This window comes from Mytilus trossulus, chromosome 6 (assembly GCF_036588685.1).
Source record: "Mytilus trossulus isolate FHL-02 chromosome 6, PNRI_Mtr1.1.1.hap1, whole genome shotgun sequence".
Classification (NCBI taxonomy): domain Eukaryota; kingdom Metazoa; phylum Mollusca; class Bivalvia; order Mytilida; family Mytilidae; genus Mytilus; species Mytilus trossulus.
Window position 1 is genome coordinate 8,412,881 of NC_086378.1, and position 23,802 is coordinate 8,436,682.

At 31.4% G+C, this 23,802-nt stretch overlaps 1 protein-coding gene across 4 annotated transcripts; it reads right to left on the reverse strand.

The window, feature by feature from the left end:
- Positions 1-6,457: 6,457 nt before the first annotated feature.
- On the reverse strand, positions 6,458-23,357 carry LOC134720709 (intraflagellar transport protein 46 homolog). Of its 4 annotated transcripts, none has more exons than XM_063583161.1 (13): positions 23,269-23,346; positions 20,968-21,073; positions 20,088-20,111; positions 16,945-17,042; positions 16,323-16,552; positions 15,929-16,003; positions 15,176-15,269; positions 13,669-13,803; positions 12,004-12,116; positions 9,227-9,293; positions 8,101-8,161; positions 7,558-7,661; positions 6,458-6,653 (listed from the first exon to the last, which is right to left on the reverse strand). In XM_063583161.1, exons 1-13 carry the CDS (start codon positions 23,299-23,301, stop codon positions 6,552-6,554), a joined length of 1,242 nt encoding a protein of 413 aa, XP_063439231.1. In that variant the 5' UTR covers positions 23,302-23,346; the 3' UTR covers positions 6,458-6,551. The 4 variants fall into 4 exon arrangements, with proteins under 4 accessions (XP_063439231.1, XP_063439233.1, XP_063439232.1 ...); XM_063583163.1 differs by having other exon boundaries at positions 23,238-23,322; XM_063583162.1 differs by lacking the exon at positions 20,088-20,111 and having other exon boundaries at positions 23,269-23,357.
- Positions 23,358-23,802: the final 445 nt, after the last annotated feature.

Sequence of the window (23,802 nt, forward strand, 5' to 3'; positions counted from 1 at the left end):
CATTACGCATGTCTCACCCCCGGGACTTCGTCGTGTGAGACTAACATTTTTCGCTTAGTAGTAATTCGCCCAAATGATCCAATAGAAACGGGTGTACCGTTTCCGGTAGTGAATGTCAATATCATTCTGTTTAGTCTCCTTTAACCACAGATTGTTTAACAGAAAAGACTAGTTGAAGCTTTTTTTCGGATATAGATCATTTATATCTATATTATCAGACATTTTCCACCTCACCTTTCCGAAATAATTTTTACTTTATTGGTTTATTATGCCGGCATGTAATGAAAGATATTGAACTTTCAAATACAAAAAGGCACATTCTTGTTTATACAACTTCAAAAAACTATATATGTGTTGTAGAAAAAAAACATATCAAGTTGTCATTTACAGATTTAAAAACAAAAACAAAGCATACATGAGAACCATCAGACAAAAAATGATACAAATTATTATGACATAATATTAATATTACATCAGTATGCGAAAAGAGGAAATTAATGCCGTGAAAATGCAAGGTAATGTACATGGGCGTTTTCAATAAAAAAACGGTAACTTTCAGACCCTAAAAAAAATGGAAAATCAACTTGTCTAAAATCTTATTTCAGAGTTATTTTGAATACCTCTATCATAGACCTGTTTGTAAACAACGAAACTTCTTCTAAACACTCATATTTTTTGCAATTTTAAATGTTTCCTATAGACATTCCAGATTGTTTACTTTAAATACTAGAAAAATCTCATTTTTTTCTGAATTTGAAAACCATTTTTATCGATAAAGATTAGACAGTACTTCACATATGAAGGTACAACTCATGTTACGTAGTGGACATTTTGATGCGTTTCGTAGTGGACAAAAAGTTTCGTAGTTGACATCAACCCTATCATATGTTAATAAAAACATAATATCAAGCTAAGAGTGCACACGGTGAAATGTCTCGCCTTTTTTACTAATCATTGATATTATGTTGATAGTCCTAAGTGTAAAGCTTTATTAAAAACTGTCACATAAACTTAACATTAACAAAGATAACTAAACAAAGACCAATGAACCATAAAAATGAGGTCAAGGTCAGATGAACCATGCCAGGCTGACATGTTCAGCTAATAATGCTTCAATACAACAAATATAGTTGACCTATTACTTATAGTTTAAGAAAAATAGACCTATAAACACAAATTTTAACACTGAGCAATGAACGTTAAATTGAGGTCGAGGTCAAATAAAACCTGCGCGACTGACATATAGATCATTAAATATTTCCATACACCAAATATAGTTTAGCTATGGCATATAGTATTAGATAAAAAGACCAAAACTCAAAAATTTAACTTTGACCACTCAACCATGAAAATAAAGTCAAGGTCAGATGACATCTGACCGCTGGACATGTACACCTTACAATCATTCCATACAACAAATATGGTAGATCCATTGCATAAAGTATGAGAAAAACAGACCAAAACACAAAAACTTAAATATAACCATTCAACCATAAAAATGAGGTCAAGGTCAGATGGCATCTGTCCGCTTAGCATGTACACCTTACAATCATTCCATACAACAAATATAGTAGATCTATAATTGCATAAAGTATGAAAAAACAGACCAAAACACAAAAACTTAAACTATAACCAATGAACCATGAAAATGAGGTCAAGGTCAGATGACACCTGCTAGTTTGACATGTACAACTTACAGTCCTTTCATACACCGAATATACTAGCCCTATTGCTTATAGTATCTGAGATATGGACTTAACCACCAAAACTTAACCTTGTTCACTGATCCATGAAATGAGGTCGAGGTCAAGTGAAAACTGTCTGACGGGCATATGGACCTTGCAAGGTACGCACATACTAAATATAATTATCCTATTACTTATAATAAGAGAGAATTCAACATTACAAAAAATCTGAATTTATTTTTCAAGTTGTCACTGAACCATTAAAATGAGGTCAAGGACATTTAACATGTGACTGACAGAAACTTCGTAACATGAGGCATCTATATACAAAGAATGAAGCATCCAGGTCTACCACCTTCTTAAATATAAAGCTTTTAAAAAGTTAGCTAACACCACCTCCGCCGCCGCCGTATCACTATCCCTATGTCGAGCTTAATTTCTGCAACAAAAGTTGCAGGCTCTACAAAAATTACATGAAACTAACCCTTGTTATTTGTTTTGCACGAATATAATTGGAATAAAGATTAAAAAAAGACTGCATGGCAGTGGTAGTGTCCACTACGAAACGTTTTTCTCCCACACTTGTTTTGTAGGGGACATATTCGCATGTTTTATCCCCCCCCCCCCCCCCAATCACTATTTTGCAATAGTAACAAGACTGATTGTATTCATCAAAGCATTTATTAAGCTGTACACTGATATCTTTTTTTCATCATTTTAAAACCAGATACTGAAGGAGATTTGACCCGTTTCGTAGTGGATATTAACAAAAATATGGTATCACTCTGGTCCATTTGATGTGCTCAATTTTTCTTACCAACAATTTAATTGCCGTTATAAAAGCATCACTTCTTTTGTAAGACCCTAGTGTTTATATTTCTTGCAAACAAAAATTACATTGATTTTATAAAACTGTTTATTGGTAAATTTTAATGACTTCGTTTCGTAGTGGACATTTTGTGAGGGACACACCTTCAGAAATTAAAAATCCTATATTGAAAGCTGTTTATTAAAATATGTTGGCTCTGAACATACTTTTGAATTATTAAAGAACTTATGTAAAGTAAAAAAAAATCGTAAGGGTTCCACGGAACCCAGTGTCTCGCCAGCTTTTGCTGTAACTCCCAGGCTCACCAAAAATGAGGACAACAATCAATAAAAATATTCCTTTTGATGCTATCTTTTGATTGTGAGAAGCTTCTGTCAAAGTTTGGTAAAAATAAATGTTTTAAAAACTTTAACTGCAGACTGTATGTAATGTTAACTGGGAGAAGTCCAGGTATAAACACAGGTACCAAATATTAACAAAATTTCCTTTCTATATACTAGCTTTAATTTTGATCATAAACAAGCTTCTGTCCAAGTTTGGTACACATTTAAAATAGTATAAGAAAGTTATTAAATTTTAAAAATATTTAAGCACAGAGTGAATGCGTTGTTTCCTGGCAGAAAACTTAAGTCCATTTAAAAGTATAATACAGAAAAAATGGATTTATTTTTTACAAAATTTACTTCTGGATACTATCTAATGATCATAAACAAGCTTCTGTCCAAGTTTGGTACAAATCCAGGATTGTTAAAGAAAGTTATTAAAATTTTAAAAACTTTAACCACAGAGTGAATGTAATGTTTCCCCGCAGAAAAACTAAGTCCATTTATAAGTAAAAAACAGAAAAAATGGAATTTTATTTTTGCAAACTTTACTTTAGGATACTATCTTATGATCATAAACAAGCTTCTCTCTAAGTTTGGTAGAAAGCCAGTGTAGTTTAAGAAAGTTATTAAATTTTCAAAAACTTTAACCACAGAGTGAATATTTGTGGACGCCGCCGCCGACGACACCGACGACGAGGGAATGTAGGATCGCTTAGTCTCGCTTTTTCGACTAAAGTGGAAGGCTCGACAATAACATTTATTTCTTCATTTTTTTACGATAATTTAGAGTATGAATGTTGAACAGGCGGTCTAGGGACATTCCATTTTGGTTGTTTTGGACCATTCAGGAGTCAATATCTTATCAATCCCTAAAAAAATAAACTGTTTCTTTGCTTAAAAATGTTAAATCTTAATCAATGTACTGACTGCACAAAAAAATACTTGCAAAGATCAAACACATTTTTTTTAAGTGGCTGGGACAAGAAAATACGCTTTTATTGAAAAAAAAAACCCACATATTATCAGACACATAGACACATTACTAAGCTAAACATGGTACATGGTGGATTGGTAAATTTTTAATTAATTAAAAATACTTAATTCCATCTCGGATGCTTTCGACATTACTCGTTACCTTTCGACATTACTCGTTACCTGTTTGTACAAAAATTTATCGTTCGTAATTTATACCTATTTGATTGGTTAACAGAAATACCTGTTCACTTCAGGTAAATTTTCATAAATATTTCCTAGTCATTTCGAAAAGTTTACTGGTCAGTTCAACACGTTAAATTTATAGATAGATAGATACAAATATTAAACTTTATTACTGATTAATTGACTCAGTGTTTTTTTGGAATTATCGCCACTGTCAGCACACTTTATAACTATGACGTAACGCACGATATTTGTGCCATTCAGCGTTACACGTTTACAATGAAACGAAAATTTTGACGTTGTTCGACGGAAAGTTTCTTACGTTAATACGGTGGCAGAAGGCGGCCATGAAAGAAAAACAAAATATGTTGTTTACTCAAGATAGTATGTCGTTCCAACAAGATAGCTATCTTGTTCCCTCAAGATGCTATGTCGTTCCCTCAAGATACTATGTCGTTCCCACAAGATAATTATCTCGTTCCACTATGAATCTACAACCGCCACTATAAGTTATATGGTTCGCTACTGACCGCCTATGGAATCATAGAGGGTTAGTAAATTTCATAAGGGGTGAGGCCGGAGGCTGAATCCCCTATGGATTTTGTTCACCCTCTATGGGACGACCCCCCCCCCCCCTTGAAAACAAATAAGCACTGTTAAAGTCAATGTTCTGTTCGAATTGTGACTGTTAAAGTCGAGTTTGTGAGTCGAACGAAATTCCTGGCTACGGGCCTGATGTTCACTGGCAAAACAACTAACCACACAGTGAATATTTGTGGACGACGCTGAAGAACAATCAAGACAATAGTTAAATAGTAGATACCATTGAACAATAAAAATGAGTTCAAGATCAGTTGATACCTAATAGTCATTCACATCTTACAATCATTCCATATACTAAATAAAGTTAAGTAGTACTTAAAAATAGCCAAAAACTCATCAGACTTAACATTGACAATTGGACCATGAAATGAGTTGGGGTGATATCTGCCAGACAGACATGTACACCTAAATCATTCCATACACCATATATAGTTGACCATTTGCTTATAGTCCTTGAAAAACATACCAAAACACTTTAATCCATTTAAAACATAAAAATGAGGTTATGATCAGATGAAACCTGCCAAACAGATATATTAACCTGACAACAAACCACAAAAAACTAAATATTTACCAATGACATTGAGGTCATGGTCAGGTGAAACCTTTCAGTCGGATATGTAAACCTTACAATTATTCCATACACAAATATAGCTGCCCTATTGCTTCTTGTATCTGTTTCTTTCTGTTCAGCAGTTCTGGAGAAATGTGTAAAAAATGATCTTGATTTCAATCAACATATTGAAATTTTCAAATATTTTCAGACAGGAAGTGGGTATATATCTGACAGATTTTTGAAGTGTTGACACATTAAAATTAATCATTATTAACTCCTGACCAAATATGAGGTCATTCTTTTCAGTAGTTTCTAAGAAAGAGACAAAAATATTTGTGAACAAATTGGAAGATAGACCAACAGAAAGACTGTCAGACAGAAGGATGGATAAATAAGTTTAATGCATTTAATTGCACAGTGGGTTAATTATCCCCTTGTCACTTGGTGAACCCCTATGGATCCTAGAGGGTCCATGACGTCACATTTACTGATAATGGTGAGTCATCTAATGATGCTTTTCATATCTTTATTTATTTTTCTACAAAACGCAGCTGAAAAAGTCTTGTGTGCAATAAATAAGTTACAAGGTTTACTACTAAACCCCTACTGACCATAGAGGATGAATTAAATCCATAGGCGATTCGGTCGAATATCACTTCTTTAAGAGCAGAGGGTTGAAATAATATCATAAGATATGGTTTATATAATAGGTGATGCTTTTCAACTGTTCTTTGAAATTAAAAAAAAAATTGTATGTTTGAATCTATTTGCTTAGATTTCTTACTTTCATCAAAATACTTGTATCCACTTTATTGCAGTGAGTTGCTAACCTTTTAAGGGGAGACAACCTCAAAGGGGTAGACAATTGTTTCTCAAATTTAGCCTTTTGTTTAATTCAGTTTTGTTGTGAATCTAGAAATGTGATTTTAAAAAAAATTGTTCACAACACTATTATTTAAAAGACATTTTGTTTTATATATGATGATAAAAAGATGAGCAATTTTGCAAAATTATCAACTTTTTAGATTGGATCATTTAATCTTCATCAAAAACACAACTAGTAAAATCAAGACATTGAACATTCAAGTTATCTCCCTTTGTATCAAAGAATCAGTTCAAATATAGACAGAACCATTATAGGAATGTTTTTTATCCCTGCTATAACAAAAATTCTTGTGACCTGTCGTTGTTACTTCTTATGTATAGGTTACCAGAAATGCAACAAGAATTCTAAACTTTATGAGAACAAAATAAATCAACTTTATCAGAGTTCAGATCAAATCTGACATGAAATTACTACTGTTATACAAGCTTTTACTGAATGTTCCAGTCAAGTTTTATTTGGTACAATAAGATAATAATATACAAAAATAAATAACAAAACAGTTTGTTTATCACAGAATAAGTTGTTCCCCACCCATGCCACCACCTCCACCATAATCATCATCTTTTAATGCATTATCCAATTTATTCTCATCAGCCAAAGCTCGAAAATGCTGAAAAAGAAGGATTCAAACATTACTTATAATCTTAATATTTCTGAATTTTTCCTGTCTGCATAGCCAACAAATTCATAAACAATTTAAATTAATAATTGCAAAAAATTGACATGGTTCCGCCGTACCAAGTGTCTCGCTTAATTTATGAAGCTAATAAATGTTTTAGGAACTTTAACTGCAGAAACTGCGAACATAATTAAGAAACATATGGAAAAACAGGAAATATGTTTTTACAAAATTAACTTCTGGATAGCAAGCATCTTTTGATCATTAACAAGCTTTTGTCCTAATTTGGTAGAAATCAAGGATGTTTTAAGGAAGTAATCAAAATTTAAAAAATTTTAACCACAGAGTGAACATTTGTAGACATCTAAGATGCCAACGATGGAATGAAGGATTGCTATGTCTCGCTTTTTTAACAAAAGTCTAAGGAATGACAAAAATGACCATGGTAATATATAATAAAACTCATTTATTGACAATATTCCTGCATTTTCTGAATCAAGTGAACAGAAACTCTATGTTGTTATTTTGTGGGGGTTTTCTTTTTGTCTTTTTTTAAAGGTTAGTTCATACTTGTAAATATTGATTGTGGACTTCAAGAAATCACAGTAAAATCTGTTCTTACCATGACAAAATACAGTCTTATCACTCACATGCTAACTCTTTTTGTGATCATATATAATATAAAAATACATGCACTTTTCATTGTATTTACATTAGAGCTGTCCTTGTTTTTAAACTTACCTGTGAATTTTTAAATTCAGAATACAGCGTAAATAAAACATGAAGAGCTTGTATTCACATTAGGGCTATCCTTGTTTTTAAATTCAGAATACAGCTTAAATAAAACATGAAGAGCTTGTATTCATATAAGCGCTATCCTTGTTTTTAAACTTACCTGTGAGTTTTTAAATTCAGAATACAGCGTAAATAAAACATGAAGAGCTTGAATCTTTGAGTTATGTTGTGATGAACCTTTGTATATTGGTATATCTAATATTGCTGAAATATGAAGAAAAAAGTATTACAGTAATTTCAAACATAGATCAATTTACAGGAGTTAATGCATATTCTAATAATAAGATAATGATCGATAGTTAAGTCTTTAATCTCAATGCACATATAAGATCTCTCCTTGAGAAAACATACTAGCAACTGCAAGCCATAAACATGTACTGAAGGATGCCTCTGGGTGAGGGAGTTTCTCTCTACATTGAAGACCCATTGGCGACCTTCTGCTGTTGTCTGCTCTATGGTCGGGTTATTGTCGCCTTGACACATTCCCCATTTCCTTTCTCAATTTTACTAAAAATCAATCTTAAATGTAAGATTTCTTGGGAAACAGTCTTTGCAGCATGACAGATTAAAATAAGTGTTCCTCTAAAACAATTATACTCATGACAGATTAAAATAAGTGTTCCTCTAAAACAATTATACTCACAACAGACAATTTCCACATATTCTGACAAATCACAGTCTAAATCTGCAGTAGGTAAACCAACCTGAAACAAACAAACAGTTATCTCATTTTTTTAAAAAGACATGTGGATTTTAGAGGCCGTTATAAAAATATATTCTCTTATACCAAACTTACATATATAGCTATTTCATTTGAGAGAGATTGTTATCTGTGTTCAGGCTAGGATTTATCATTGAACACAGAAATCATTTGTTTGTGCTTAAATTGGCTCTGTTGTATGAGTAAATGTATCACTGAGGTTTGCACCTGGTCCACATCTTCTTTTATTCAAGTACCTTCTTTACTCAAAATACAGTTAAGGATGTTTGCTTGTTTTCTTCTTGAATTTTTGCCAGATTTTCGGCATCCTCTGGTTTTATCCATGTATTAACATTAAAAAAAATTGCCCACTAACCCCTACTGTTCTTTTCATATTTTTATTACATATTATTTAAAACGCCATATTTCAAAATCTTATAAAATCCTTGTTATTTTTTTCATAGTATTTAAAACAAACAGGTACCAATGTTAAGTGAAGGAAAAATCTGGAGAGAATTATTTCCCCACAAATTTTCAACGGCTTATATCTCGCAAACAAGTACATGGACTCTCCATTTTTTTCTGCTTTTTTAGTTTCAATCAGTCTTTTAAAAAGCATGTTATTTTTAAACAGAGTAGCGAACATCCTTAAAAGAAATATTTGTGTGCATCTTTAATTTTGTTCAAAGGGCAGTAACTCTGTTCATTTTTATTGAAATAATTAAATCCAGTGTAGCAGTCTTGAATGCCATCTCCTTACAAACAAATTTTATGTTTTATCACAGTGTTTCATACATTCTTTTCTTATAGTTTTCTTGAATCTTAATTTTTCTTCTTCTTTAACTTATAGTTTTCTTGAATTTTAATTTTTCTTCTTCTTTAACTGAATGGAGAAAAATAAAAAACTTGTATTTGGGATTTTTAAACCATTTTCCTGTTCCTAAATCGGCTCTGATTTCTTAGTGGTGATATGAAATTGAACAGATAGATAACCAATGGTTGCAAACTAATGGAAATATCTCATCACACTGGTCATTTAAGAACTAAAAAACAAATGATATACACTTACTTCTTTAAGTAATTCTTCAAACTCAGGAGGCCATTCCTGCATAAGTAGGTCTATATCTGGCATGTTCCTGGACAAAAAATAAAATCATACATATCACTTTTGATACAATCATTAATACTAATAAAATCATCATATATATCACTTTTGATACAATCATTAATACTAATAAAATCACATTGAATGGAGAAAATTTACATAGTTTTGTCTTTGAACATGCTTTTCAATGTGGTAAAAATATCAAAGGGTTTTATATAAAGGTATCTTATCTAGTAAATATACCTATCATTTAACTTCTGACCATTTAAAATGTTTACTGCATGTTGTTTAAACTAGAGGCTCTAAAGAGCCTGTGTCGCTCACCTTGGTATATGTGAATATTAAACAAAGGAAGCAGATGAATTCATGACAAAATTGTGTTTTGTTGATGGTGATGTGTTTTTAAATCTTACTTTACTAAACAGTCTTGCTGCTTACAATTATCTCTATCTATAATGAAATTGGCCCAGTAGTATCAGTGGAAATGTTAATTAAAAATTTACAAATTTTATGAAAATTGTTAAAAATTGACTATAAAGGACAATAACTCCTTAGGGGGTCAATTGACCATTTCGGTCATGTTGACTTATTTATAGATCCTACTTTGCTGAACATTATTGCTGTTTACAGTTTATCTTTATCTATAATAATATTCAAGATAATAACCAAAAACAGCAAAATTTCCTTAAAATTACCAATTCACGGGCAGCAACCCAACAACAGGTTGTCAGATTCATCTTCCAATTACAGGGCAGATAGATATTGATCTGATAAACAAATTCACCCCAAGTCAGATTGCTCTAAATGCTTTGGTTTTGAGTTATAAGCCAAAAACTGCATTTTACCCCTATGTTCTATTTTTAGCCTTTGTGGCCATCTTGGTTGGTTGACCTGGTCACGCCACACATTTTTTAAACTAGATACCCCAAAAATTATTGTTGCCAAGTTTGGATTAATTTGGCCCAGTAGTTTCAGAGGAGAAGATTTTTGTAAAGATAACTAAGATTTACGAAAAAATGGTTAAAAATTGACTATAAAGGGCAATAACTCCTAAACGGGTCAAATGACCATTTCTGTCATGTTGACTTATTTGTAGATAATACTTTGTTGAACATTATTGCTGTTTACAGTTTATCTCTATCTATAATAATATTCAAGATAAAAACCAAAAACAGAAAAATTTCCTTAAAATTACCAATTCAGGAGCAGCAACCCAACAACCAATTGACTGATTCATCTGAAAATTTCAGGGCAGATAGATCTTGACCTGATAAACATTTTTATCTCTGTCAAATTTCCTCAAAAGGTTTTGGTTTTTGAGTTATAAGCCAAAAACTGCATTTTACCCCTATGTTCTATTTTTAGCCGTGGCGGCCATCTTGGTTGGTTGACCAGGTCACGCCACACATTTTTAAAACTAGATACCCCAAAGATGATTGTGGCCAAGTTTGGATTAACTTGGCCCAGTAGTTTCAGAGGAGAAGATTTTTGTAAAAGATTACTTTAATTTACGAAAAATGGTTAAAAAATTTACTATAAAGGGCAATAACTCCTAAACGAGTCAACTGACCATTTTGGTCATGTTGACTTATTTGTAGATCTTACTTTGCTGAACATTATTGCTGTTTACAGTTTATCTCTATCTATAATAATATTCAAGATAAAAACCAAAAACAGCAAAATTTCCTTAAAATTACCAATTCAGGGGCAGCAACCCAACAACCGATTGACCGATTCATCTAAAAATTTCAGGGCAGATAGATCTTGACCTGATAAACATACTTACCCCATGTCAGATTTGCTCTAAATGCTTTGGTTTTTGAGTTATTAGCCAAAAACTGCATTTTACCCCTATGTTCTATTTTTAGCCCTGGCGGCCATCTTGGTTGGTTGACCGGGTCACGCCACACATTTTTTGAACTAGATACCCCAATGATGATTGTGGCCAAGTTTGCTTTGATTTGGCCCCGTAGTTTCAGAGGAGAAGATTTTTGTAAAAGTTAACAACGACGGACGACGACGGACGCCGGACGCAAAGTGATGGGAAAAGCTCACTTGGCCCTTCGGGCCAGGTGAGCTAAAAATCACTGTATCCCAACTAATATGAAGGTGAAAAGTCCACATGGCAATGGCAAAATTATCAAAATTATAAGACTCATATCACATGTGTAATATGAGCTATTTGTGTCAGGGTAATCTGTTTTTCAAGTAAAGTAATGACATACTGTAAGCAAAGAATTTGATGCATGCAACAATTAACCAATAAAAATCTTTAACCAATTGGAAATAAGTAAATGAGATTCAGTAGCAGAATACCTATAGTCAAAACATGTACTATGACTCCTGTCATATTTTTATATCAATACATTTTTAACTTTATTTCTAAATGTACATCACATATATATTACCTGATGTTTAAAAATTTCCCTAAACATTAGTATAATTGATTTCTAGAATTCATCAAATGTTTGTTATTAAAGAAAGACAACCTGAAATCTGGTAAATATTTAGTTTGGTAATTAATCATGTCACCTGATAAACATTAATGTTTTGTTTCCCTATTAAATGCCTAGCTGTACCTTCAAAAACAGTATCTGTTAAATTATAAAGTCGGCACTGACATACTTACTTTGAATAGTGAACATTAGGTGGTGGTTTTGTTCTATGTAAATCTGACGTACTTACTTTGAATACTGAACATTAGGTGGTGATTTTGTTCTATGTAAATCTGACGTACTTACTTTGAATAGTGAACATTGGGTGGAGGTTTTGTTCTATGTAAATCTCTTATACTTTCTATCCAGTTGTCTATGGCTTTTGGATTCCTTTCTGCACTCTCAAGACTTTTAACAACCTATGAATATCATAAACACTATAACCATTTTGTCTACTAACATACTACAGATTCGTCATATCTATGGGTATTCCAAAAGATTGTTATCAAACATGTCATATCTATGGGTATTCCAAAAGATTGTTATCAAACATGTCATATCTAGGGGTATTCCAAAAGATTGTTATCAAACATGTCATAGCTATGGGTATTCCAAAAGATTGTTATCAAACATGTCATATCTAAGGGTATTCCAAAAGATTATTATCAAACATGTCATATCTATGGGTATTCAAAAAGATTGCTATCATACATGTCATACATGTCATATCTATGGTATTCCAAAAGATTGTTTTCAAACATGTCATAGCTATGGGTATTCCAAAAGATTGTTTTCAAACATGTCATATCTATGGGTATTCCAAAAGATTGTTATCAAACATGTCATATCTATGGGTATTCCAAAAGATTGTTATCAAACATGTCTTATCTATAGGTATTCCAAAATATTGTTATCAAATATGTTATATCTATGGGTATTCCAAAAGATTGTTATCAAACATGTCTTATCTATAGGTATTCCAAAATATTGTTATCAAATATGTTATATCTATAGGTATTCCAAAAGATTGTTTTCAAACATGTCATATCTATGGGTATTCCATCAGATTGTTATCAAACATGTCTTATCTATAGGTATTCCAAAAGATTGTTTTCAAACATGTCATATCTATGGGTATTCCAAAAGATTGTTATCAAACATGTCTTATCTATAGGTATTCCAAAAGATTGTTTTCAAACATGTCATATCTATGGGTATTCCATCAGATTGTTATCAAACATGTCATATCTATGGGTATTCCAAAAGATTGTTATCAAACATGTCATTATATTTCATAAGATCGTTATCAAACATGTCATATCTATGGGTATTCCAAAAGATTGTTATCAAACATGTCATATCTATGGGTATTCCAAAAGATTGTTATCAAACATGTCATATCTGCATATTCCAAAAGATTGTTATCAAACATGTCATATCTGTGGGTATTCCAAAAGATTGTTATCAAACATGTCATATCTGGGTATTCCAAAAGATTGTTATCAAACATGTCATATCTGGGTATGTATAAAGTTACAACTGTTTAAATGTCCCTTAAATCTGTATAGGTTCAATGGAATGTTTATTTTCTTTGTTTTTAATTACTTATATTTAAAGAAAGTAACACAGAAACATGAGATGAAGTGTGATACACATATTTATAAATAATAACTGTGTTTTACCCCTTAACATCAATAGTAAATGATAATTTGGAAATGATATCAATTTGAAAGTAAACAACACTTCTCTGTTGCTCATTTGAACTAAATGTAGGACTATGAAAAGAGTAATACCACCTTCTGCTAAATATATGGGCTCTCAATATTCTTATCAGTGTGGCACAAAATAAACATTAAAATCAAACAATTTTGAAGTTGGTTGGTTTCAATCTATTTCATTTAGATAAATCTGTTTACTCTCTGTACATATTTTTTCATAACATAATTTGCTGAATTGTAAGTTATTACAAACCACTTTTCTATCTGTGCTCTGTTTTGATATAGCTCTTAGTTGTAGATCTAACACTGTTGGGTCTGACTGTTTAGCACAGGGTTCATCTAAAACTGTCAGTCCTAATGTATCTGGTTTACTGTCTGGACGAATGATCTGTTCAATAAAAATAACAAAAACATTCAACAAATGGACACTATTATTGCTTCAAAATTTAGCAATTTAAACTTATAGATTATCGTTGATCATCTCAACGAGATTGATTTTCTTGCTTAGGCCGGTACGGCGAAACACGAAAAAAGCTGTCACGCTGAGATGACCTATGATAATCTGTTTATCGCTATTTAACCTATGAAGATGAAGACGTTGTCAATTTCATGTCAATTTAATTAGCAACGTGTCAGTCACCTTAGTTTCTAGCGATAATTTTCCATCTCAAACGAGTAGCATGATATGAAAATTATCACAAAAAAGATCGAAGGAAAAATGCACAAAATAGCGACAATTTAAAAATAGTTTCATCATATTCATCATCATACATATAAAATATCTTTCATTCTCATTTACGGTAACATCTGGTTTTAATCTCTCCAGTCATTTTTGTTCTCTCTAAATACTTATAAAGCCTAAGTCAGGACCTGTAGTATCTCAAACTTGGCATATAACACAAACTTATTCCAAGTCAATGTTTAACATAATTTCAAACAGGAATGTAAAATGAATTATACAGACAAGAAGTGGTTTAATTCAAATCATTGGATCACAGAAGATTGTTTAAAAGTTTGAGAATGCAAAAGACTGAAACCTACAGTTACTGAATCTAGGATATGCCATGGACAAAAAGTGTCTGTCTACACTATATATATCATGAACATCTTTACAAGTTACTTTTTCTTAATTTAAAGATAATTCTTTTTGTGTTATATATTACACACCGAAGGTATTAAATGGATGTGTGGACCTAAGTCAGGCAGGGTTCTCCCTAAGGATTTTTGAAGGCGAGTCTAGGGAATCATAATTTTTGGTCATGATGAGTCCAACAGCAGGAAGAAATATTTTATTGCAATATAATGTAATATTTAGTCTCCATTTCCTAACAGAGCAATGAAATGACATTAATTTCAGATCACTTTTAAACTTTTGCTATAAAATGATAATATTTGTGTTCAACAGTGTTCAGTTATTACAAAATATTTCAATCTTGATGTATCTGTGGACTTACCAGTTTTGAAAATGATGAGTCCAGACAGATTTTGATGAGTCCAGGACTTATGGATTAGCCTTAGAGAGAACCCTGGTCAGGGTCTTCTTTATAGATTTAAAGTTGTTTATATCAGTAAAAGCCATGGCATACAGTGAAGAGATTGTATGAGATAAATCTCACACTATACAATCATACAACTGTATTGAAAAATCCTAATAAATTATATAGTTCTACTTATAATTCATTAGGCTTTTTCTAATGTGCTTTAGTATGTTACAGTTTCTTTTTCGTATTTTGTGTTTGAAATGAGCTGACACTTCTTACCTTTACAAATGCATCAATATCACCAACTGCAGGTATAAAATCTGGTATGAAAGGCTTCAGCTTGTTTTCTAATTCAATAGACTGAGGTGTATACCTGTAAATGATAGAAATATTGTAACTACAAGATTGATTCAATAAAATAATGGTTCCAACTATTCATAAAACATAAACCAGTGAGCTTTTACACAATACATCATAATTATATAAGAAATTCCTGGCAGAAAAGTTTAATTATGAATAAATGGTTAGATGTAGTACAAATAAATCCTTGTTAGGTACTCTGCGAAATCAAAGTGCTTGTAAGCACTGAAGGGTAAAGATTGCATTTATTTATCAGTGCAAAGCAAAATTAAATATTGCATTGTCAATAAAGCTGTAGCTGATTCAACTATAATTCTTGATAATGGGAGATAACTCTGATTTTAAAAGATGACTTTTACAATGATTAAGAACAGATATAATATTCCTGCACCTTGCAAAAGTTTTGTAATTTTCTGGACAGGTCTAACATGGTTTTGTGATTTTAATATCTGAGCATATCTTTACATTAATAAATATCTGTAAATCTTCATTGATAGAAGGTTAAGAATGTTTTTGATCAATGCACTATAGTTTGTGTATCTCAAAAGAATTGATAAAATTCAGATTTACGAATCAAGTCAGTACCAAAAAGTTTTAATTGCATTTCAAGCAATCTTTACCCGAGAATAAAAGATCTGAGAGTCTTTTAAGAAATTTGAAATTAAACTTTACCTGGTGATATACTGGAATAATTCTTTAATCTCTGGTGATACAGGTAAATTTTCATAGTCTCCTGGATCATAAGCTCTGAAAAACAAAAGAGAGACTAAAAGAAATGATCTTGAAATTTGTTTGTATCACCTAACATAGCAGCCAACAATGTAGCCTTTTTATCAGTACTTTACTGAAGTCCTAAAATTTGAGATCAAAATTTCTAGTGAAGAAATAGATTGAACAACAGAACTTAAAGCTGTACTGAACATTACAAAGTTCCTGCTATGATATTCCCATATAAATAACACAAGAAACTTTGTACATTTCGTTTTATATCTGCAACTAGTAAATGTTTGATACAAATTATTTACACTGCAGAATAATTTAAAGTTTAACAACCACTAAATCTCACCCTTCTAATGGTACATGTTCATCATCATCATCCTCATCATCGTCATCATCATCTTCCTCAGTAGAATCAGATCCTGTCTCTTCATCCTCTGAATTAAACTGTCCATCAGACTTGACTGGCAGCATATTTCCACCTCTAGGGGGTTGGTCCAAAGACTGTAGTTGTTGTTGTTGCATTCTCTGTTGATGCTGCTGTTGGAACTGTTGAGCTTCTTGTTGCATGTGCTGTTGCTATAGGAATAAAGAACAAACAAATATGACAATTAATGAATTGAGTTAATGTCAAAAATCAGACTACTGTACATCATAAATGTTTGAATAATCATAAGAGGTCATAAATTATTACAAATAATGGTAAAAATTAATCTAGTAAAAAAAAGATAACAAAATCATTATGTTACTTACAGTTGAACTTTAACACATATTTTACCAAATATAATTAAATTGCAGGAAGAATACCCTTGTAAACAATGCAAGGACGAAGTTAAACTATAGTACAAATATCATTATGTCAATTCTGACAGTGCAGAATCAAAACCATTTGAGCTTTGATTACCAAATACTAAAACAGCATTAACTTGCTTTACAAAGAAAGTTATAAATTACACAATATTCATATTTACCTGTGCTAACTGTTCATCATATTCTTCATCCTCTTCAGAGTTCTCTGCACTTATCATGCCTTCTGGTGGGGTGGATCCAGCACTTTTGATTTTATCAACTAAATAAAAAAAAAATTAGGAGAGGTTGACTTAATTCATGTGCCATTACACACAATATACCAACTTTAATTAGTTCTATTCATCTCATATTACAAATCCATTTGGTGAATTAAATGATTAATTTTGAAATTTTGTACAAAAAGATGAGAGGAAACGAGCAATGATGTTCGCAATGGACTAAACTATATAATCCCTGATCTAATCTGCAACAAATGGTATGGATCAATACTTAAAAGGATACAAACAAAAAAGATTTTTTTTAAGGTCTTTGTTTTTTTTTTCATTATTTTTTTTCTGTGACTGTAACAGTAACAAAAAGAAAACTCAAGCACCATCAACATTTTTTGAAAGCTTCTTAACTTATGATGAAGAAACAACTGGTATGCATATAATATGAAATTATTTTCTCAATCAGACATAAAGTACAATCATTTCCTTGTAATATCATTATCTGTAAACATCAAACGACTTAGAAATAACTGGTAAAACTATTCTATTATATTTTAAATGTTTAAACACTTTAATAAAAAAAATATATAACTAGATTACAATTACACTATTTGTACTATACTTCTATATCTCATTGAGGAATAAATAATCATTCAAAAGTGAATTGTAAATATACAAAAGGGCTCACACTTCTTAATTAACATAAACTATTAGCCTGTCATTCAGTGGTTGTCGTTTCTTTATGTGTTACATATTTGTTTTTGTTCATTTCTTTTACAAAAACAAGGCCGTTAGTTTTCTTGTTTGAATTGATTTACATTGTCTTATTGTGGCCTTTTATAGCTGACTATGCAGTATGGGCTTTACTCATTGTTGAAGGCCGTACGGTTAACTATAGTTGTTAATGTATGTGTCATTTTGGTCTTTTGTGGATAGTTGTCTCATTGGCAATCATACCACATCTTCTTTTTTATATATTCCATCCCTCTTCAATTGTTATGGTCAAAATTATATAAACAAATTAATTTGAAATACAATCAGTGTATGCTATGAAGAAAAGCTGCATTAGATCTCCATTATAATTATCTAAAGTGATGTGATATTATTTAAGGACAAATACTAATATCATTATTGTAAATCAATCTATTGTCTATTTTCATGGATACTTAATTCCATGCTTTTCTGAAAATTCTGCATACAAGCATATTGAAAATGTTTTGATGAACATGTTAATGCAATGTTCATCTACATGTAACATGGCTAGCATATACACACAAACAAAACCCCCTAAAATAGACTTTTATTTCAACTTGGAATTATTTTTAATTATTGAATTTGCATAATTTCTTTCCTTAAATTTTTAATAAATTCCATGTTTTTTCTGAATTTTAATGTTCTGTGCGGTGCACAACACTTTCTATTACACAGAAGATAGAACATTTTCAATAGAATGTACCGTGCCGACACAACACTATCTATATATACAAAATATATTGTATGGAAAGTGTTATGCACTGCTCAAAGCATTATGATACAGAATAAACATGGAATTAATTAAAAATTACAAGCACAAGAAATTAAATGCAAATCCCATAAAGCCAAAAAATCAAGTTTGAAATATAATGAACCACAGTTTATCTCTGAGGTAGCCCTAATCTTCAAGTCAGCTAATTATTTATATTATATTTTACATTATGTTTCATTACGCTCATAAACACTTTTACATATATACACATGTAGACTAATTGATAAAAAAATAAGCTAAGTAAATAATTAGCATGATAATTTCTAATTTCTCTGAGGATTTTTTCTGCAACTGACTTTATTCAAATTTATATGAATATCAAATTTTAAAACAGGTGAAAATATTTTATAAACATGAATTGCTAAGTTTTACTGTAAATAATACAAATTATCAAAACTTTATAAATGAACAGCTAGGCTATTAAGTTATTGTTCTCTCATACACTAATTTAGTGATATTTTCCTGAATGCAGTGACCTTAACTAAGAGACCTCCTGTTAGAACTCTGGCCACTGCCCACCGGAAGTGTGATGGGGAAACTGTGATGAAAGAATATAAACAAAAGTGTATTGGAAGGTTGTTATAAATAATTCATTTAACAACAGGTAAGGAAAAGTTAAATTAATTAATGGACAGGCAAGGAAAATATGAAACAAAAGATATCATGGCTTTATCAATTCACATGCTCCACATGCTCTGTGTTGACTGTTTATTTGTGACCTATTAACTTCAGCAACAAAATCAAATTAACATGTAGTTAGCTTATGCGATCAACAAGCACTGCATGAAATATTATTTGTAGATACCGGTAGTATGTTAAAGGTTGGTAATAAATGAAAAAACATGCATACAGGACTAGTATAGTATATATATGCATGCATTGATTTAATAATTTTGATAATACTTTAACATTATAATCAAAAGAAACATTTATCATACGACTAGAAATTGTTATGATAAGTCACTACCTTAGCAGCAAGGCCCAACTGGTTCCCCCAATGAAGAGTAACTGGCCTTAGCAGCAAGGCACAACTGGTTCCCCCAATGAAGAGTATAGGAATAAAAATTTCTAATCCTAGTTTATAACTGGTTGATACATTGTACATGCTATATCAAAATGTGGTTTGTTTCCAAAATTCTAATGATTCTTTACGTTTGATCAAAGAAGGAGGGGAGGGGAAAGATACACTTAAATTGATGGTTGCAATTTTACATGTTAATTAAGTAAATGCTGAATTGAAATTTATTCAATAAATCCCTGCATATTCTAGTACCATTTAAATTTGCATTTAAAGAATTTGTTTGAGTAAAATGTTGAGTTTGAAAAGTTCATGTTTCACAAACATTTTTTGTTGTCTTCCTTGGTGTACAATATATGTGTAAAGGATAAAGACAATATACAACAACCAGGCTTATAAAATGATCTCCTGATCTACATTAATTTTTTTTCACATCTAAATATATGAGAAAACTTCACATAGTCAAAATACACCATAAGCCACAAGTGTAAGCATTACCAGTGGAAACAATGATACTATATCTAATACTACCTGAGTTAGTATATATATTACCTGGTCGTCCTAGGCGATCTATACCTGTACAAATGTATGTAGGAGTATTTTACATTGAAATCTTACACATACAATATGAGTGAAAACAGCCTTGTTGCTATATATATATCAAATGACATGTCATTTGAACTTAAGGGAATAATATAAATTCATTTAAAGCAGTACTTCATAATTAAGATTTCCCCTGTCAGGACAAGTACACTTTTAACAGAAAATTAAAATGTGGTACAATATGCCATTTAAAATAATTTCCATGTAAAAGAATATGTAGCTACATGTACATGTATGGTAACATTTAAGAATAACTCCAATATTTTGAGGATCTTTATATAGTATATTGGTGCTTTTTAAACTAGACAGCCACAAAAACAATAAGATTCAAAGATATAATTATGTCAACTTGTTGATTGGTCCACAACAACATTGATTTTTCATCCCTCAAGAGTTAAGAGAACCATCTATAAGGGAATGTATAATACTGGTGTACTAACATCTACCTTATTAATTTGTTTTTGTTAAAAATATTCAATACACATGTACATTACACAAAATGAGAGACAAACAACACATGAATCATTGACATATGTGTACATACCAGGCATGCCAGGTATCCCTAGTAGTTTACCTCCTTTGATAGCATTAGAGAAAGAAAGTTCAAAATATTCAAAATATACAAATGATAAATAGTGATGATAGTTGAAAACCTTAAAATACCTTTGTAGCAAACATTTGAACATCTACATTGTATATGAAAATGATAAGAGAATGAATGCATATACATGTACATGTATGTATAAAATGATATATGTTTTTATGTATGTTGTTTCATCTGTCATTGTCTATTAAAAGTTATTAGTAGTTTTAGAGTGTTCATATATACCAGAAGGGTGGTGTACTCGTGGGGTTGGCGAGTATGTACTAGCAACTTCTTCTCCGTCTGGAACCTCCAAAGCTTCGTCGTAAGGCTGATTCTGAAAATGTTTTGCCTGAAAATAAAAAAATACATAGTTTCGAACGTGTTTCACTGTTTGAGACAGCCGTGTGATTGGTCCAAACCTACTTAATGACAATAATTTTGATTTGATAGAGTAGAAAATTAAAACATTGTGTATGACCAACAAAGAGAAATATCAAACATGGCAACAACATTACAAACTATTGAAATTTTGAACCAAGTATCCACTGGAACTTCTGATATGTGTGACATTCAAAGTTCATTCTAATTGGGTGCAATATAGCACCATCAAGAAGTCTGTCAGAACTCAGTGTCAGTGTTTCCTGAAAACCTGAAGGACTGCATTAGAAATATGTGATACATTTGTACTTCTTTTCTTGGCCATACCGTTTAAGTATGTGCAAATGTTATATACCAAGCTGTGAATATTGTCCTCCAACAGCTGAAGCACTGTAAAATACATTTGGATGATAATTATAGAAAATATATTTAAAACCTGGATTTTTAAATACATGTCTACACAATAACTGGATACAACCCCCTAATCTACAACTGATATTGTTACATGACATTTTAATAATAACACAGTGGCAAGATGTACATGTATAGTCATAAACCAAGAATTTCTGTCTTTTTCATCATCAAACATATTACAAATAAACAAGGTTTTATACCTAAACAGTATCATGAGTATATTAAATATGTTATGCTTTGAAAAAAATACAGGTAAATCTTAGGTGAAATTCTAATTCGCCTTGATCATGCATGATGTTGATTGCTATAAAAACAAATTATTTATCAAATCATCTATTGTTATTTGCAAGAGGGAATAGAAGGAATAGTATTTTTAAAAAGTGGGAATAGGAGGAATACACCCATTGTAACAGCCTTGTATTTTCTTAATTAAACCCTTTGATCCTCTTATTGTATCCTCCTCATGTAATTATGACATGTTTATTTTACTGAGTATAGCCATAACCGTCAACCTGTCACTGGATATTTAATTTTTAGTAAAGATAACCATAAAACAAGAAATGCTTACGTTAAGTGATTGTATGCCTTCTCACAAAATAATATTTAAAGATTTTCAGGCAGGGGAAATCATATGTTGGGTTTCCAAACCACTTATATCCACTTGTGATACCATATTACAGGGAGAATAAACCAAGGGTTAACATAATCTTGGCAAGCATACAGACTACATAGGGCAAAATGTAATCAGGGCAAACGGACCGAATCCGGGTCCATTCTGGCCCATTCATGTTCGCACCTACTCATGTTCTCCCCTTTCACACCCTACTTATTTGCACCCTAAGTTTTCGCACCCGACATGTTCGCACACAATTTTAATAGTTTTTGGGTTTATTAACTTTGTAATCAAGTTTTGGCAAGTAGTATTCTTCTAAGTATAATTGTTTTCGTTGTCTCAAAATAAAGTGAGACAACATTTTTTATTGTGTTGAATAAATCTTAATTATGTTTTGGATAGTGTATTGTTAAAAAAAAATAATATTCCTTTCTAAATAAATTGGGATATCGATTCTGCCAACATTTTATTTTGTGTTGAATAACTCTAACATTGTCTTAATCATGTTTTGGTTAGTGTATTGCTATATTACTTTGTTTCATTGTTTCAGATCAAAGGGACCAAGCTGTTAAAAACAATTATCTTTTGTGTTTTTCATTAAAAATCTTCAATCTTTTACTCATACCAAGCTATAAATACATTCAGTATTTACTAGAAAGCAATTAAAAACAACAATCATGATTTTCAACTGAAATTTGAATTAAAATTGGGGACGAACGTGTAGAGTGCGAACAGACCTTGGTGCGAACGTGTAGGGTGCGAAAGTATATTTGGGGCAAAACGGACCTGATACCAAACAGACCTCACTGTCCTACATCTCAGAAATCAAAAAATGAATGGAAATTGAAGGAAAATGATGAAAGTGAGACCTTGAATATACGAATTCGGTATAAAAAAAAAAATGAGGTGGCGTTGTGTTGGTAATTCATCGACATAAGTGAATATCATGATATGAGAATGGTATAAATTTGATAAAGCGCAAGATGTTTACATTAGCAACATATGATTTCTATCAATAAAACATGTGATTATGTGCTGAAATCTATCAGAGGGTAAAGGAAATGTTATAAACATCTAAAGCATATATATTGCTTTAATATAATCTCACTAATATTTGGTAAATAGCTCAATTATTTTACGTTTTCACGCTCTTCGTCGTAGTCGTCCTCCATCGAGTTTGGAATGCAAGTGCATTATGGGGGATCGTCTGGTCTAGCTAACACCCACATGAGTAATCTAAATAAAAACCAACCGGTATGAACCTTTTAAGAAACTTATTTTTAATTAGCTTAATAATAAATTACGACTTGGATATCCTTAGTAAATTAATTGCAGTAAAACTGTGAATAGAGTAATAATCAACCATTGAACTATGATTATAAAAGACAGTAAACTGACAGAATAGGCAACATTGGAAAAATATAAGCCAATATTTGCCGTATATATAGTGAAACTATAAATGCAAGGCACGACATCAAAGTTCCATGTAGGATAAAACACTTAATTCAAATAGTTTTTTCATTGACTAACACCCCATACCCACCCACACCCCACCACACCTTCCTGACTTAATTTGGAAAAAATAGTTTAATCTTCTTCTTCTTCTTCTTCTTCTTCTTCTTCTTCTTCTTCTTCTTCTTCTTCTTCTTCTTCTTCTTCTTCTTCTTCTTCTT

What these genes read in the sequence shown, in the direction of transcription:
- LOC134720709 (XM_063583161.1), bottom strand. Translation starts at nt 23,301, where the DNA reads ATGGAGGACGACTACGACGAAGAGCGTGAAAAC. An exon ending in ATGATGAACAGTTAGCACAG is followed by an intron (nt 16,553 to 16,944) that starts GTAAATATGAAT and finishes TTATTCCTATAG; the next exon opens with CAACAGCACATGCAACAAGA. An exon ending in ATATTGATGCATTTGTAAAG is followed by an intron (nt 13,804 to 15,175) that starts GTAAGAAGTGTC and finishes TTTATTGAACAG; the next exon opens with ATCATTCGTCCAGACAGTAA.